General features: G+C 35.3%; 4 protein-coding genes across 15 annotated transcripts; 1 reads left to right on the top strand and 3 right to left on the bottom strand.

Annotated features, from left to right (window-relative positions):
• Window positions 1–388: 388 nt before the first annotated feature.
• LOC106771212 (calmodulin-like protein 8) lies at window positions 389–1,686 on the bottom strand. Its single transcript, XM_014657150.2, has 4 exons — window positions 1,542–1,686; window positions 1,302–1,459; window positions 1,132–1,212; window positions 389–674 (listed from the first exon to the last, which is right to left on the bottom strand). Exons 1-4 carry the CDS (start codon window positions 1,615–1,617, stop codon window positions 537–539), a joined length of 453 nt encoding a protein of 150 aa, XP_014512636.1. The 5' UTR covers window positions 1,618–1,686; the 3' UTR covers window positions 389–536.
• Window positions 1,687–3,696: 2,010 nt separating this feature from the next.
• On the bottom strand, window positions 3,697–5,575 carry LOC106772119 (2-methyl-6-phytyl-1,4-hydroquinone methyltransferase, chloroplastic). Its single transcript, XM_014658298.2, has 3 exons — window positions 4,712–5,575; window positions 4,322–4,628; window positions 3,697–4,190 (listed from the first exon to the last, which is right to left on the bottom strand). The coding sequence occupies exons 1-3, from the start codon at window positions 5,254–5,256 to the stop codon at window positions 4,035–4,037; spliced, it is 1,008 nt and encodes a 335-aa protein (XP_014513784.1). The 5' UTR covers window positions 5,257–5,575; the 3' UTR covers window positions 3,697–4,034.
• Window positions 5,576–5,779: 204 nt separating this feature from the next.
• On the bottom strand, window positions 5,780–9,136 carry LOC106772118. The gene is made up of 4 exons (XM_014658296.2): window positions 8,611–9,136; window positions 7,329–8,014; window positions 6,873–7,063; window positions 5,780–6,362 (listed from the first exon to the last, which is right to left on the bottom strand). The coding sequence occupies exons 1-4, from the start codon at window positions 9,059–9,061 to the stop codon at window positions 5,909–5,911; spliced, it is 1,782 nt and encodes a 593-aa protein (XP_014513782.1). The 5' UTR covers window positions 9,062–9,136; the 3' UTR covers window positions 5,780–5,908.
• Window positions 9,137–9,674: 538 nt separating this feature from the next.
• Window positions 9,675–13,017, top strand: LOC106770000 (anther-specific proline-rich protein APG-like). 12 transcript variants are annotated; one of them, XR_002669194.1, is made up of 4 exons: window positions 9,675–10,305; window positions 10,480–11,005; window positions 11,646–11,712; window positions 12,485–12,761. XR_002669194.1 is itself a non-coding variant. In XM_022785137.1 (3 exons), the coding sequence occupies exons 1-2, from the start codon at window positions 9,800–9,802 to the stop codon at window positions 10,963–10,965; spliced, it is 579 nt and encodes a 192-aa protein (XP_022640858.1). In that variant the 5' UTR covers window positions 9,744–9,799; the 3' UTR covers window positions 10,966–11,005; window positions 11,646–12,456. The 12 variants fall into 12 exon arrangements, 7 of the variants coding, with proteins under 7 accessions (XP_022640858.1, XP_022640860.1, XP_022640859.1 ...); XR_002669195.1 differs by having other exon boundaries at window positions 9,737–10,305; window positions 10,883–11,005; XR_002669193.1 differs by lacking the exon at window positions 10,480–11,005 and having other exon boundaries at window positions 9,744–10,349.
• Window positions 13,018–13,986: the final 969 nt, after the last annotated feature.

Here is a 13,986-nt window from a genome sequence, read left to right as displayed (position 1 = left end):
TTTTTTTTTTAATTTAGAAATATTTTCATTTTCACTTAACTCGACGCGGATGGAGTTAACCTATAAGTATAAATTTATTTTAATTGCTCCTTATTGTTACAATATTTGTATTATTCTTGTGCTCTTAAATCGAAAAATTCAAATACAATTTTTATATTTTAATTCAATACATACATACATACATATATATATATATATATATATATATATATATATATATATATATATATATATATATATATATAAAGTAAGGTAGTTTGTAATATTGAAATAAAGTAAATTGCAGCATTCACGAAAGTGGCCAATTTAAGAAATTCTTAAACCAAACTCCAATTAATTTTAAAACATAATTAAGGAATGTTAAACTGAAAAAAAAAATATTAGGGGTTGGAATTTTGAACAAATGAATATAAATATATATATAAATATATATATTATGAGATGTGAAGCTAATGTATATTGGTGATTCACATCATGCATATGTGCTACATTAATTATAATACAACAAACATTAATAAGAAAACATATGAAAAATTTCATCCAACGGTCATCATCATCTTCACAAATTCATCATAGTTAACTTGACCATCACCGTCCAAATCCGCTTCTTTGATCATCTGCTCCACCTCCTCGTCACTTAATTTCTCACCAAGATTTATCATAACGTGTCTCAACTGCATAACAAAAAAAAAAAAAACCATTTTAATTTTATTTTTCAAAATTTATTTCTTTTATTATAGATAAGACCAATTTTTATAATATATCTAAACATCACTTTATAAATTAATTTTATAAGATTAGATTAGACTTAAAATTTATTTTTTAATAATTAAATATTTTTATTTCTAAATTATTGATATTTATGCATTGATAAATTGAGAAAAAAAAAATGACAGCACATGAATATGAATAATTGAAGGAGGAAATTTGACCGAGATGGGTTGAAAATTTTATAAGGAAGAAAAAACCTGCATATGCAGCTTGCGCTACGTAGCCAGAAAAGTAAACGCACATTTATAGAAAAATATTGAAAAGGGAAGAGATTCGTTTTTGTTAAAGTTTGAAGAAACGGTTTGATTTGTGATTGCCGTCAAAGAAAGAAAATATAAAAAGTTGATATAATATATATACCTCACTTGCTGAAATGTAACCATTTTGATCTTTGTCAAACACCTTGAAGGCCTCTTTGAGATCTTCTTCTGCATCAGTTTCCTAAATCAGAAAAATGAGATGGATTTTGTTAATCTCTGGAAGAAAAGCATGGTTTGGAAGTATATATATATATATAATCATATACTTACTTTCATTTTCTTCGCCATTAAGTTCAAAAACTCAACAAATTCTATGGTTCCGTTGCCATCTGCATCAACCTCGTTTATCATATCTTGGAGCTCTTCTTCCGTGGGGTTCTGATCCAGTGATCGGATAACAGTGGCCAATTCTTCCACAGTGATGCACCCTGTCAATTCAACATATGTAAAACTTATTAGCATTGTTATATTTCTGAAATGAAAACTGAAAAAGAAAAAAAGTGAACTCACCGTCTCCATCTTTGTCAAACAAGCCAAAGGCTTCTTTGATCTCACCAATCTGTTCTTCGCTCAGAACATCTGCCATGGTGTTTGTGTTAATGCTTCACTCAGAAAACAGAGAGAGAAATTTTATTCATGTGTATAGAAATTTTGAACCTCAGCTCGAGTATTTGTAGAGGCTAGCTTCAATGTGGAAACCCTTATTTCTTTTTTAATTTTAACTTTTTCTTTTCTAAAACTATAATTTAGTCAAACCACGTTGATGACTGTAATCTGCTCTATTCCTGATATTGTTACCAAAAAATTATCATATTCTAATTTTTCTTCTTATCTTAAATATTAAGTTCAGAAATAGATTTTTACATTTATTTATATAATTTAAAATAGTCTTATTTTTAATTTATAAAATAGTTTTATAAATTAAATTAGAAGGGGGAGAATGTAGATATAATGGCTTTCATATTTGTTTTGTGAAATGCAGAAATATTGTATTGGGGAATGGAATTTGGACAGCTGGAGAGTTTGATATTTAGGGGACACTATGTTTTCACATCCGTTGAAAGGATTATTAATAAAGAAAAAAAATCAGTTAATGAATGTGAAAACATTAATTAAACTTTATAATAAGTGATAATTTTGTTTATGAAATAATAGATTATGGTTTTACTTAGAAAAGAAAAGAAAATAATTTTTGTAAAGATTGAATTTGATGTGAGAAGGAAATTCTACGTTTGGCGTTGAATGAATTGATCGCTTTCGACGCGGTTTGAGAATTAGAAAAACACGCGTTGTGTTGTTGTTTTAATTAATTTCCATTGGGAAAAACAATCGCACGTAATGTTCTTTCATTGGAAACGGTCAAAATTTCTGTTTCCGTTATAAAAATTTACAATAATAGTAATAATTAAAAAATTAAAAGTAATTTTAGTTACTATATTTTTATTTTATTTTTGAACTCACCAACTTTTATTTATTGTGGGAAAATGTTAATGGTAGGTATAAGAGATAGCAATTATAATAAGTTACTAATGTAGAGAATTAATAAGATTGTTTATTTTAATAGTAAGAATTGAACACGTGTTAAAAGTGTAGGACGTGATATATTTGTTTCATAAACTCAAGAAATAGAAAACGAAATTAACTAATTATTATGGAATGGTTGTACTTTCAAATTCAAACTAGGCTAACATCTTTTTGAAATCTAGAAGACTTCTTTTTTTAATAATTAATCAATCATTATTCTAAGTTGAGAGTTAATGAAATTACTATTTTTGGTCATGTTGGTTTTTCGGATATGTTTCTAAACTTTTGTTTCCAATCCTAATTGCTTATAAATTAGAATATTAGTGGAATATTTTAATTTAACAACGTTATTAATTTAACTAAATATCATATTATAACTAGAGTTATAGCATGTAATTTTTAAAAGATATTAATTTAGAATTTTCTCTAAAGGTTTCTAATATCTTTTGTATGTAAATATGTACATCACTGAGTTCCAAAAAGTGTGGATTTCCACATGCATACTTAATAATTTTTTTACATCTATGTACCAAATATCCAAGTATAGATTATAGACAAAAATATTTTATGCTAAAATACTAAGTGACAAATTTGTATAATTGCGTCAAGAATCATATTATTAAAACCCCATATTATTACCAAGTATTAAACACACATCAATATTAAATAGTCTAATTAACGTACTTTAATTAAATACTTAGTTAAATACGTCAATAAAGAATATAGTAAGATCATGTGGGTCATTCTTCCTAACGACACTGAAGTCTCAATTTTAGTAATAAGTTAATAACATTGATTTCAATAAAACATTAACTCCCTTACAAATATAATACTATACATTCAAACTTCTTGTTATTAATAATTAATATAAACTAATATCACCTAATTCAACTTTGGATTTTATAATATTTATGATGAAAAAGGAAATTTTTGAAATAAATATCTAGATCTTCAAACAACAAAATTTAAGGTATAATACAATTGTAGTGTAGAGACAAAACTTCATGTAAAATATACTACCATCAACTAAGATTTTGGTGTAAAATTATGCTATCAAAAGGAAGAACAACACTAAAAGTTTATGATTAGATAAATTTTCAGTTAAGATGGAATTTCTACAAATCATCATCAAAGACATATATGAGCTAGAACAATCATAATTAGCCTGTCGTGTACATTTGGTACAAAGCAAAGCAAAAAAGAAGCACACCATTTTACTGATCCTGACACTGTTCATCGAACAACAGCCTACCACATCACACATTTTATATTTCTTTGCCAAATGACAGATAAATAAAACTCAGCACATCTTCTGCTTCTGTAAAATCCTCTCCAACAAAAACAGATAAAGCCAGTAACGGCAGAAAACTAAGCTAATGGTTCCTCCTACGTTTGAAAGTTGGAAAGATTGAAGTAAGATATTGAATTGTTATATCCTTCACACTTCACAAAGACTTGACCATCCTACTTTTTCCAATCTTAAATGGGGATGCCCTTTGGAACAATTTTGTCTTTGATCCACATGTAGATTGGTACTAGTACGTAGTAAGTGGATGCAATTACACCAAGGATGAACCGGTAAAGAAACACTAGTGGATTTACAGCCTTCTTCACATCCTCTACCTTGGGACCAAGCTGCATAAAGCCAAGAACAGAACATAGTTGTGTTTGGTGAATGCTCATTACTTTTATGTGTTTGAGAAAAAAACAAAGCTGAAATCTTAAATGAATCTTAGAATAGAAAGAAAAAGCAATATTATACGTACCTTGAGGGGAGAGTCTCCAGAAAAAGGTTTCACTCCTGTGACTGAGCAACCCATGATGAGACCGTGCCTACGCACCCCACGATACCATTTTGGACCAATCCTTTTGAGCTCAACATCTTTGAATCCAGCCTTTTTAAACCATTCAATGTACTCTTCCTCCTTGGGGAAGAGCATCCACACATCTGCAAAGAACCGAGACAACCAAAATGTTGGGTGGACTGGACCAATAACACAAGCTTTTCCCCCTATCCTTAGCACTCTGTAAGCTTCTTTAATGCCACGCTGCGGGTCTGGCCAGTATTCAATACTGAAAAACAATCATCATTCTTAGACTGTGATTAACTAGATTGTTATCAAGGTAAAAAGCGGCAGAGCCAATATTGTTGTTACCTTCCAGCAGAAATATATCTATCAGCATAATCAGTTGGAAATGGAAGATCTTCTGCATCACCCTCAATTATCTTGCATTCTTTGAGGGGCTCCTTCTTCTTAGCCTTGGCAAGCTGGTGGGGTGACTGGTCAAGAATTGTAACGTTTTTGGCATCCACATGCTTCACTATTCCAAGAGTTGTGAAGCCAGTTCCACCTCCAACATCCACCACCCTCAGGTTACGGCTGTAGAGATCGGCAGGCTCCAGCGCCTCGTCTCTCATGTCTTCGGTCCAGTGGCCAGGATTTATTATATGATCATACACAATAGACAGAAACCTGTAGAACCAAAATGCCTCCTTCTTGTGCTGGATGAACCTAGGCTGAGAAGCAGGCCTAGAGGCTGAGATGCTGCATCTGAGGGTCATGTTTTTTCTGACCCTGAACTTGTCACGAGACGGCACAGCCTTCTTGAAGAAGCACTTGTCGTTCAAGTTAACAGCAGTTGAGGCTAAGCCAGTGATGAGCTTTGGATTTTGGGCTCCACTGAGCATTAAGGAGGCCATGACTGATATATATATGAAGATAGGACAATAATACTACAGTTGCAACGAATGGCACATTGCGTGTGGAAAATGGAAAGCAACTGTTGATGGTTTATGTCATGAAAACAGGAGAGTAATAGGATCGGTGGAGCAGTGAGAGAGAATTGCTGGAAAGGGCGGTAGAGGTATAGTTGTGTAAGTAAGAATTATGCGGTGAGAGAGAAAGACAGATTGGTAGATGTGAACCACATATCCATTCTGGAGCTAGCTGATACTTCCCACTTGTGCCATACAATCACTTCAATTTCATCCGCTTTGGATTTTCTCTATTGACTAGTTTACATTACCCACCCTCCAAAATTTTTTAAAATATAATGCTTTTAATCTTAAACAAATAATTTTTTACAATTTACATTTTAGCGAATAATATATTTTAAAAACCATATTTATTTAATATCAATAAACGAATATTCTGGGATGTTTTGCACTTCCTTTTGAAACCGGTAATGAACGAATTTATGTAATGCTTTAACCTGACACTTGATTACGAGGAAATATAGTTGAATTAGGAAACAAATTGTACGAGTGAAGTAGAATATGTATATATCTTTGTCTGTTGTATTGGAAACAAGAACAAAGTATTGATCCTACAAGTAGTTAACGTGTTTTGTAATCAAGGCTCCTCCTGAACTTGCTGTATCTCTGATTCAGATGGTTTGGGAACTTCCAGAATTTCAGATGGTTTGGGAACTTCCAGAATTTCAGATGGTTTGGGAACTTGCCTGAGCTGGACGGAGTTTTCATAGCAGTTAAAGAAGCCATAATGAGGGAATTTCTCGTACCAGGTTTCTTCATTAACGTGTGTGTCCCAGTGCTCCCCAGAACTGCTCTTGCCGTACTTGTGAATCCAACCAGAGCCGTTGTGTTGCTCACCCCAGGTTCGGTTCCACCGTTCTCCATGCTTTCCTTCCCACCAGCTCTCCCCCTGCTTCACGCCGTTAGCATTTGGATCAAAGTTTTCGTCCCATTTGTCACCCCATTTCTCCCATCCACCCTCCACTGATCTTTCAGCCCATTTGTCAGTGTATTTTATGCTCCCACCATACCCGTCATATTTTCCACCCCACCTGCCAAAACCATTTCTCTTCATCAAAATCTCAACATCAAATTCTCAAACCACACATACCACTTCCCTCAGAACCACTCCACTCATAAATGCAATCAAATAATACATTCTTTCAACTTTTAATCATGTCAGAAAATCAAGCTTCACGAAAAAAAAACAAATTGCATAAAGCTTAAACCTCTTGTTTGAAAAATATGTCTAAAATACTCTGATGAATTCATAAGCTTAGACAGAGTTAACGTTCTGACTTTGAAAACGTATTTCCTTGAATTTATACAAATATATTATTGCAGATTAAATTTTTTTGATATGATGGCATGAAACACATAAACGGAGCTAAGAATAATTCAGTCCGTGCCACCAGCTCTTAATCCTCCCAAAATTGTGCAAAGTATCATTTGCAGTCGAAGAGTCTTGAACAAATATACACTTCAATAGATTATTAAACATTTTAAACAGTAGGGTCTAAATACTTTAAAAAGAGCATTCAAATTCCAATATTGACAATTACCTTTCATGCCAAACATGGGCGTGCCCTGGTTGAAGTGGTGTGTTTGGGTCAATACTGCACCACTTGTCTGCCCATTTTTCTGATTGACCAGCGGCATTGTAGCGTTCCCCCCATTTTTCCTGCCACTCAGTACCTTTACCATTTCTTCCCCACTTGTCTGCAGTTTTCTCAAAATTCATAAGCCCATCTTCCTGCATGCGAAAACCATACTTCGTATGATTATACTGAAATGAAAGAACGAATCTGTTGTCCAAGACCTATTCACTGATGTGGCTACAACTACAACTAACGCATCAATAATTGGCAAGGTACGGTAGAGACCAATTACAGAGAGTTTGAACGGAGGCAGTAATGATGAGTTCTAGAAATACGCCAATCGTATTTCAGCAAACTATATGAGAAACTATAATATGAAAGCTATTTATATGCAAATTAAATGTGTCAAATTTTGCTAACCAGACTCATAGATTCTCTCCAAAATTCGCGCCAAACATTTCCATATGCGTCACGGCCAGATTTCTCAGAACCAAGTTCCTTATAGCCAAAATCATCAGAAGCCTCCCAGTACTTCTCTTGCCACTCAATCTCTTTGTCGGCACTAACACCTCTGGTCATTGTCCATCTGCAGATCACGCCATCAGGTCTTCGCTCAATTCCAGTGTCTTTCCACCATCTTGTTCCATCCGGATTCACTCCAATGGGTGACCATTTACTGGCCTCACTAAGGGCATTTGCTGCTTCTTCGGCATAGCCAGAAGAAGATTCACCAAGTAACTGTTCCTCTTCCAGGGTAAGAGACGAGGAAATTGACTGTGGTTCAGATGCAGAATCCGCTTTCTCAACCTCTAAAAATGACTGAAATGGTGGAAGAGTGTCACTCTGTTCGCTCTGAGAAAGTAAACTCTCAAATGGAATAGAGAGAAATTGCGGTGTCCGCTCCTTCTCCACAACTGCACTGGGCAAAGTTGGACGAACAGAAGGCTTGGTATTTAGCTGCAACCCACTATCCTGATCTGAGGGAACGTCGCTCTCCTCGGGAGGAGTCCAGGACCAAAAATCAGGGCCAGGCACACCATTTCCCTGAGCTGCTGACTCTTGCACAGGAATAACCCCACTCCGCACTCCGATTCCCGAACCCAATTCTATCACATGATTAACAAACAAACAAAAATAAAAACAATAAATGAGAAATCGACACTTTCAATAACATCTCTCAAGTATAGTATCAATTTCTTAGGGAATAAAATAAACACAATAGCATCTTCAGAGAGTATTAGATTAATATACCATGTAACCTCAATCTCAGTGCTAACTTCAAATTTTGATAACTAGAATACAAGAAATCAATAGTAACATTTCCATTAGAAATAAAACTAAATTAAACCACTCCATTTCTTAGTTAAGAAAACCCAGCGAAAGAATCTTCAAAGAACGTTATATTGCAATCTTGAGAATTCAGGCAATTCACAAACCATGCAACCTCAATGCTACAGGAGCATTGATTTCCTTATTATTGTGTTTGCCGTTCTTTATTAAAATAAAAGAACGCGGCCACATTCCAAGATTAGCAACGGAGACAGATTAAAAAAAAAATGCAACCAAAATTTAATTGCAACATGTAAAATATTAGAAACCTTGATTTTCTTGATTTATAATTATCTTTCTTGATTATTGAGCGATAATGTAAAAGACTGAAAGAAAGAAGCGAAAGAGATCGAAACAGGTAATTCGGTTATACCGCGCTGTTGTTCGTCCTGGCCGTCGTGGCCGTCGTGGCCTTCGTTGTCGTCAGAACCGGCGGTACCGCGATCCTGAATAAGTGCCTTGGCGGCTGCGATGGCAGCGGCGGCGCGGTCGATGACCTGCATCCGCTGAACGCGGTCGCGCTCTTCGGAAGGGATTTGGAGTAGCTTGTTGAACTCGCTGGTCTTCTTCTCGAAATCGTCATGCACAGTGCCTCCGTGACTCGTCGAGGCCACGCGTTCGGCGATTGTCTTGAAGTTCGCGCTCTTCCGCTCTCTCTCCACCGCCTTCTTCCACATATCCAAGTAGGAGGTGTCTCCGTCTTCTTTTCCTCCTGTTGCTACACGAGGCATCGCTCTCACCCGCGTCCATTCTCTGTTTCCGTGTTGCAGGTGAAGGTGCACCCAACGGTGTGGTGCACCAGCGGCACAAGTTCCGAAATGCATTGAGAGCGAAGTGTGAGTGTATGAAGAAGATAGTGTGATCGGAAAAGAGAGTGAAACTGTGAAAGTGAAATGTGGCGCTGAGAGTATTTATAGGGTGTTGAATGAGAGGAAAGGGTAAAATGGTGAATGTTAATTTTTTTAATAATGGCGAATTTTAAGGGTTTTTATTTAATTTTACTTTTTTAAAAGGTCAGGGACATTTTCTTTGTCTTCAAGCGAGGAACCCAACCGTATCATTAGGGTATTCTATAAACTTTTTCCAAAAGCTTCCTAATTAGTTTCTTTTTCATTTTAATTTATTTTTAGTTTCAAATTTTAACTCATGAAAATGATTTTTATTAATATATATATATATATTACTTTTTGTGACTCTGGTTCTCCGTGCATGGTACGCTGCTTACGTTTAAGCAAATGAAAGCAAACAGATGAAATCACGTGAAAGCTGTTAAAGGTTAAAAAAGTAATAACATGATGATCTTTTTTTTTTTTTTTTCTAAAGGATGAAAACAGTTGCATCTTACATGTTTTCTTTGCTTCACCATTACAGTTATGACTCCATTTGCCACGTGGCCAGTTAAAAACATGCAAAAGAAATCCCATTATGTGCGTTGGAGTGTTTCATACACTTCCATCTGTTTCTCCATGCATGTAATGTCAAGAACATTTCCCAGTATTTGATACAAACACCAACACGGAGCGCATTCAAGAACTACCACATCCAAAACAAAAATACACCGAATGTCTTCGTCAATGTCTACATTAATCTCATCCTCTTTCTCACAAACCCTCAAGATAAGAACCCTAGCTATTCCTCTCTCTCCCCAGACCCTTCTCACTTCCAAAACTCCACCATCCTCAATTTCCCTCACAAACATGTTCAACCCTCAACCCAATGAGATACCCCAATACCCGCAACCAGCCCCACCCGAAATCCCTTCCCTGCCAAAAGTTCAACCTTCTCCTGTTCCAAGCGAGCAACCCCTCATTCCTACCCGTCACCCGGAAACCGACCCGCATGTACCACCCGAAATAGTCACTGATCCGGCTCCTGGCTACCCAAATCCCAAACCAGATGCCCCAAAACCGCCTCTGACCCCACCCGGGATTGAGATTCCGCTGCCAAAGCCGCCTGAGAAGATGCCAAAGCAACCACCGGAAGTGGATCCACCGCGGCCGCCGGAGATTCTGCCGCCACCAATTGCTCCGCCGGATATAACGCCACCCACTGGACCAAGTATCTTTGGGTAGAACAGAATCATGGATAGTATGATGAAGAAATAGTTATTAGGTTTTTTTATTTATTCTATGACACCAATGACTCATTGGTTTACTTTTTGAAAAAAATAAATAAATTTAAATGATGTGGATTAGTTAGAAAATGAAAACAAACAATTTTCTAAATTCAAATTCATTTTCAGATTGTAAGAACGAAACCTAAAGAATAACTCTTCTTTCCAACGACTAAAACTTCTTCACGACTTTACCGTCATTCGTCGTTCAACAGCCACCGAAGGTCCACTCAGAAGCGGTGTCGTCGATCATCTTCGCGTCTCTTTCCACCTATTCCACCTTTGACAACGTTATTTCACAATGTTTTTTACAATGCTATTTGACAATGTTTTTTACAACGCCACGTGGCGTTGTCTCATTCATTGTTTTAAATGGTTTTTTGAACAAATTTAATTTTTTTTTCAAGGGTGTTTTTGAAAAAAAAAAATGCTGAAACATGTTCTCGCTTTCACTTTTGTGAAATTCATCCCTACGAAACTCTCTCACTAGTTTTTCCATTCTTCATTTGAAACTCTCGTTTTGCCACCAAAGTTGCTACCGTCCACCGTTGTGAAAATTGTTCTTGGGTCCACCGTTCTCTCTGGACAAAGTGGTGTGTGTCGGTTTGCCATTGAAGTGCTTGGAGGAAGTCTCGATTAGGTCGACTCTTGAAAGGTTTCGTTTTTTCCTTGTCGGCTTTGTTCCTTCGTTGGTTGGGTGCTTTTTTGTTTGTCTATTCGCACATTCGAATGTGTTTTTTATTCGCAATTTGAAAGGTGTTTTTTGGTTTATCGAAGAAACATTTTCCTTTTTCATTCGCACGTATGCAGCACGTTGTTTTTTGGGTTTTTTGGGTTTGGCCATGAACACACATTCGAAGATGTTTTTTAATGCTTATAGTTGGGATTGCTTATTTACTTTGATCATCAACGGTATTATAAGGTAAGGGGTTATTTGATTTGCTGTTTAATTTTGTTGTGCTATGAAAACAGTATAGAACTACCCATTGACATAAAAGAATGACCTATTATTGTAATATTGTAATTTCTCAGGTTATATGTCCTAGTAGTAAATTTATTCTCTTATGCTGTTTCTGGTAAAAAATTTGTTACTGAAATCAAATTACAATTTTGTTTCCATGGTGATAGACGTTAATTTATCATTTATTTTCGACAATAATTCATAATGAAAATTTTTGGATACTAGGTGACATATACATTAAAAAGAATTAAAATGAATTCTGTGTAATTTTTTGCTTTGCTGTTATCGGTCATATGCATTATTTTAAGAAAAACTTTTCTTGTGATGTGTACAGATAGACATGGAGATGGAGCCAGTCCTTGCGCTTGATTTTGATATTAAAGATATCCTTTTATCAATTGGTAAAATCATCGTATTTTAAACTTATTTAAGTTATAAAGTTCTATGTGATTATATTATGCCTATTTTGACCGTTTTAGTCCATGTCCTAGTATTGAATTATAAATATTGCTAAATCTGAAGGCTGGAATATTTGATATTCAATCTGTTGTTAAACTTTTAATAGAATATGTTATCTTTTTTTTAAAGGTGATTGCATGATACCTGACTCCATGGTCTGTTTACTTGCGTTTTGGAATGAGTTTGACTAATAATAAATTTATCAGTGATTGCTAAGTGAGCCTTTGATAGGAAAGTGATCATAGGCTAAGGCCAGGACTGCTGAAATGAAGATATTGATCTTGTTATATGAAACTAATCAGTAATACATGATTTTTTGGTGCATGTGCATGTCCGAAACATCCTGAAAAGAAAACATAGTTGAACTAAATATAATAGTTTTAATAATCTGATGGGGGAAAGAGAAAAATGAATGTATACTGATCCATTTATTAATAATTGTTTATGTATGGAAATAGAGAATTGAAAGTAGGTTCAAACTATTCGGGCACACCTTTGTTTATCACCATTACTTGAAGTTGTTTCAAAATGTATTGAAATGTATCTTTTCCCCCTTTGTTTATTTGTTAGGTTATTATTTTATTGAAGTTATTAGTTCAGTTAAACCCAAAATGGATGCATAGAATAGCACTATAAGTAGACTTTGAACATTTGTGTTGTGTTTGTTATTTTGGAGCACTTATTTGAATGTTATGAATTCGAACTGTTTTATAGTGGCGCATGCGAGCTTGGATGGATAAATCCTACATTGCCAATATAAATGCCATACTTCGAGTCAGACATAAGACGCGCATTGGACAAACTCCATTTAGGTCTTGTTTAAACATTGTTGATCCTTTAGAGATCAATTTAAAATTGTTGAAACAGATGGTATGTCGGTGGGTTCCCCACCATCAATCTTTTGGACTTATACAAATGTAGGTTAAATTATGAATTTGTAAATATTTCATTATCGTTGTCTTGACACTGTTTCTAAATTCCCATATGTTCATTTCTGGAGGAATTGACTACGTTAAGGAAGAAGTATATATGAGACTGGATCCTAGACGAGGACAATGTCCGAAGATTTCAAACGCTGCAACATTTTGGATTACTATAGCATTAGAAATGTGTTGTTAGTTTAGATTGTTATTTTATAGCAAATGAATAGACATGACATTGTACAAAATTAAAGTATTGAAAATTTTGACACAATGATACAAAATTATAGCAAATGAATACACCTAAACTATTCTTCATTAATTATTCTTCAAATTCATTTTCTTTCTCTGTGTTTTTGGTTGAGTGAGTTAATTCATTACCTTGTTGGGAGAAAATTGATGTGCCCCTCTATTGATGAGGAGTTGGATTGAAACAATAGGTATACTAAATTGGTTGTTGTTGATTGCCTGAAAATTTTGTTCAAAGGAAGAGTAAGATAGACACTTATGTGCATGTGTAATCGAAAATCGTGTTGGAATAAGGACAAAATTTTGTACTTAACTTTCCATCTCCTCCCATGTTTTGGAAGAATAGCTCCCCATGGAGCGTTTGGACATTGGTCAAATGTATTGTAAATTGTTGTTGTGGTTGATTTATTATTTTGTTAAGTGTTTAAAAGATGGTGGAAAGATGGTGGTCAAATGAATGCTTGGTGTAACTGGTTAAGTGTAATGGTGCTGAAAAGGAATTTGTACCAAAAGTCACTCACCGCTCCCCAACTTTTGATTCATGGCTCCCCATGGAAGGGTTGCACCTGTTTTTGGTTAAATTTTTGGGAGAATGTTGCCAGTGTTGGTTGATTCTTATGTAAAGGGAGATGTGGGAAGACTAAGATGAAGTCTTAAGAAGATTGGTTCTTGAAGAAGCGCATCAAAGTCGTCTTAGCATACATCCAGGTATAACTAAGATGTATAAAGATCTCAAAATGTCTTTCTGGTGGTCGGGAATGAAACATGATGTAGCTCGGTTTGTGTCATCCTGTTTGACCTATCAAAGGGCCAAGCTTGAATATCAAAAACTGAGTGGTCAATTACAGCCACTTGAAATTCCAGAGTGGAAGTGGGATAGCATAGCCATGGATTTCGTGACTCACATGCCCCGTACGGTCAGAAACCACGACGCTATTTGGGTCGTAGTGGACCGGCTGACAAAGAGTGCACACTTCCTTCCTATCAACTTGAAGATGTCAATGTCCAAGTTAGCTCAGCTTTACATCAAGGAGATTGTTCGATTGC

The sequence above is a fragment of the Vigna radiata genome, chromosome 8 (assembly GCF_000741045.1).
Source record: "Vigna radiata var. radiata cultivar VC1973A chromosome 8, Vradiata_ver6, whole genome shotgun sequence".
NCBI lineage: Eukaryota > Viridiplantae > Streptophyta > Magnoliopsida > Fabales > Fabaceae > Vigna > Vigna radiata.
This window is presented reverse-complemented; position numbering and strand designations above follow the sequence as displayed.

Coding starts and splice junctions, on each gene's coding strand:
- LOC106771212 (XM_014657150.2), bottom strand. CDS start 1,617: ATGGCAGATGTTCTGAGCGAAGAACAGATTGGTGAGATCAAAGAAGCC. Junction 1,460..1,541: donor GTTTGACAAAGATGGAGACG/GTGAGTTCACTT, acceptor TTGAATTGACAG/GGTGCATCACTGTGGAAGAA. Junction 675..1,131: donor GTTACATTTCAGCAAGTGAG/GTATATATATTA, acceptor TTTGTTATGCAG/TTGAGACACGTTATGATAAA.
- LOC106772119 (XM_014658298.2), bottom strand. CDS start 5,256: ATGGCCTCCTTAATGCTCAGTGGAGCCCAAAATCCAAAGCTCATCACT. Junction 4,629..4,711: donor AGATATATTTCTGCTGGAAG/GTAACAACAATA, acceptor ATTGTTTTTCAG/TATTGAATACTGGCCAGACC. Junction 4,191..4,321: donor CTGGAGACTCTCCCCTCAAG/GTACGTATAATA, acceptor GGCTTTATGCAG/CTTGGTCCCAAGGTAGAGGA.
- LOC106772118 (XM_014658296.2), bottom strand. CDS start 9,061: ATGCATTTCGGAACTTGTGCCGCTGGTGCACCACACCGTTGGGTGCAC. Junction 8,015..8,610: donor CCAGGACGAACAACAGCGCG/GTATAACCGAAT, acceptor ATCATGTGATAG/AATTGGGTTCGGGAATCGGA. Junction 6,363..6,872: donor GCCCATGTTTGGCATGAAAG/GTAATTGTCAAT, acceptor TGGTTTTGGCAG/GTGGGGTGGAAAATATGACG.
- LOC106770000 (XM_022785137.1), top strand. CDS start 9,800: ATGTCTTCGTCAATGTCTACATTAATCTCATCCTCTTTCTCACAAACC. Junction 10,296..10,882: donor AACGCCACCCACTGGACCAA/GTATCTTTGGGT, acceptor TTGCCACCAAAG/TTGCTACCGTCCACCGTTGT.